The following is a 1,426-nucleotide window of genomic DNA, read 5'->3' as shown; positions in this document are numbered from 1 at the left end:
GGGGCGCGAGGGGCCGGGGGAGGGCTGAGGCGGGGGGCGCGGAGGAGGAGGAGGAGGAGGGGACTCTTTCTCCGGGCGGAGGGATCGCGCTCGCTCGCTCGCGCCGGCTGGCTCGCGGCGGCGGCGGCGGCGTTGGCGGCGGGCTGCCGTGAGTTGTTGTTTCCTCCTCCTGCCCGTGGGTTGAATGGTGGAGCCGAGACTCTTCCTGGTGAACGAACAGTGACAGCTACCGGGCGGGCGGACGCGTTTCGCAGGGCCCCGACGCTGCCGGGGGAGCGCGGCCCGACCCCCCCCCACCCCCACTCCCCACCCCCCTCCCCAGCCGCGGGCTTTCGCCTCGCCATGTCCGGGGACAGCGGCAGCAGGCACACGGCGGAGCTGCGGGCGGGTGAGTGCCGCGGCGGGCGAGGGCGGGAGGCGGGAGGCAGAGCCGCCGTGCGGGGCGGCGGGAACCGAGCGGGAGCCAGAAAGGGGCGGCGGGGAGCGGGGAGGGAGAAAGAGCCGCGGGCGCGGGGCGCGCTCCAGCCCTCACCGCCTCTGCTCTCCCCTCAGAGCTCTACTTCCTCATCGCCCGCTTTCTGGAGGACGGACCCTGCCAGCAAGCGGCTCAGGTAGGGGATGGATGGCGCCGCGGGCCTGGCGGGGAGGGGGCGGCCGGGCAGGGCGGCGCGCTCGCAACCTCTTTCTCTCTCTCCTCGCCTCTTTTTTATTTGTTTTTTTTAACCCCCCCTCTTCTCCTGTTTTTATTCCGTCCTTTCTTCCCCCCCTTTTGTTATTGCTGCAGGTCCTGATCCGAGAAGTGGCGGAGAAAGAGGTAAGCGGCGCCGCACGCCCGGCGCTCGCCCCGCCTGCGGCCTCCCTCCCCCTTCCCTGGCGCTCTCCCGCTTCCCCCGCCCCATCGCGGGCACGGCTGGGGGGCAGCCCGGGGAGGGGGGCGGCTCACACCGTGTCTCTGCTTCCTCCCCCGCCAGCTGCTGCCCAAGCGCACGGACTGGACGGGCAAGGAGCATCCCCGGAGCTACGAGAACCTGGTAAGAGCCGCGGCCGAGCGCGATGCGGCGGGCAAAGTTGGGTTGTGTTTTTTTTTTTATTTCCCTCTCTCCTTGAGCTCAATAAAAATTGAATTTCCCGCAAAAAATACAACTTAAAAAAAAACTTAGAAGGATTAAAAAAAGAAAAAAACCCTCGGCCTTCTCCTCGTCCTTAGCCCCGGGGAGAAACGTGCAGGGCTGAGGCGAGCAGGGGGAGGCCCTGCGGGGAGCGGGCAACCCCTCACGCGTGGTGCCGCGGCGCGGGGTGAGGAACAACAAGCGCCCTAAAGCGGGAGCGGCGGAGCCCCTGGGCCGGCGGTGAGAGTACGTCATGGAGGCGCTGCGCGCAGGCGGGAGGCAGCGCGGGGCGGGGCCAGCGCCGGCGGCCGCCAGGC

The 1,426-nt window shown here is 69.1% G+C and overlaps 1 protein-coding gene across 2 annotated transcripts in view; it reads left to right on the top strand.

The window, feature by feature from the left end:
* Nucleotides 1-67: 67 nt before the first annotated feature.
* The window catches only part of PHIP (PHIP subunit of CUL4-Ring ligase complex), a 116,011-nt gene continuing 114,652 nt past the window's right edge, over nucleotides 68-1,426 (top strand). For both annotated transcript variants that reach the window (XM_085316072.1, XM_085316071.1), the window contains exons 1-4: nucleotides 68-388; nucleotides 553-611; nucleotides 785-814; nucleotides 972-1,031. In XM_085316072.1, coding sequence (XP_085172198.1) covers nucleotides 343-388; nucleotides 553-611; nucleotides 785-814; nucleotides 972-1,031 — 195 coding nt within the window. In that variant the 5' untranslated portion in view covers nucleotides 68-342. The remainder of the gene's footprint in view (nucleotides 389-552; nucleotides 612-784; nucleotides 815-971; nucleotides 1,032-1,426) is intronic.

The sequence above is a fragment of the Rhea americana genome, unplaced genomic scaffold (assembly GCF_003343005.1).
Source record: "Rhea americana isolate MKP2758 unplaced genomic scaffold, rheAme1 scaffold_45, whole genome shotgun sequence".
Lineage (NCBI taxonomy): Eukaryota > Metazoa > Chordata > Aves > Rheiformes > Rheidae > Rhea > Rhea americana.
This window is presented reverse-complemented; position numbering and strand designations above follow the sequence as displayed.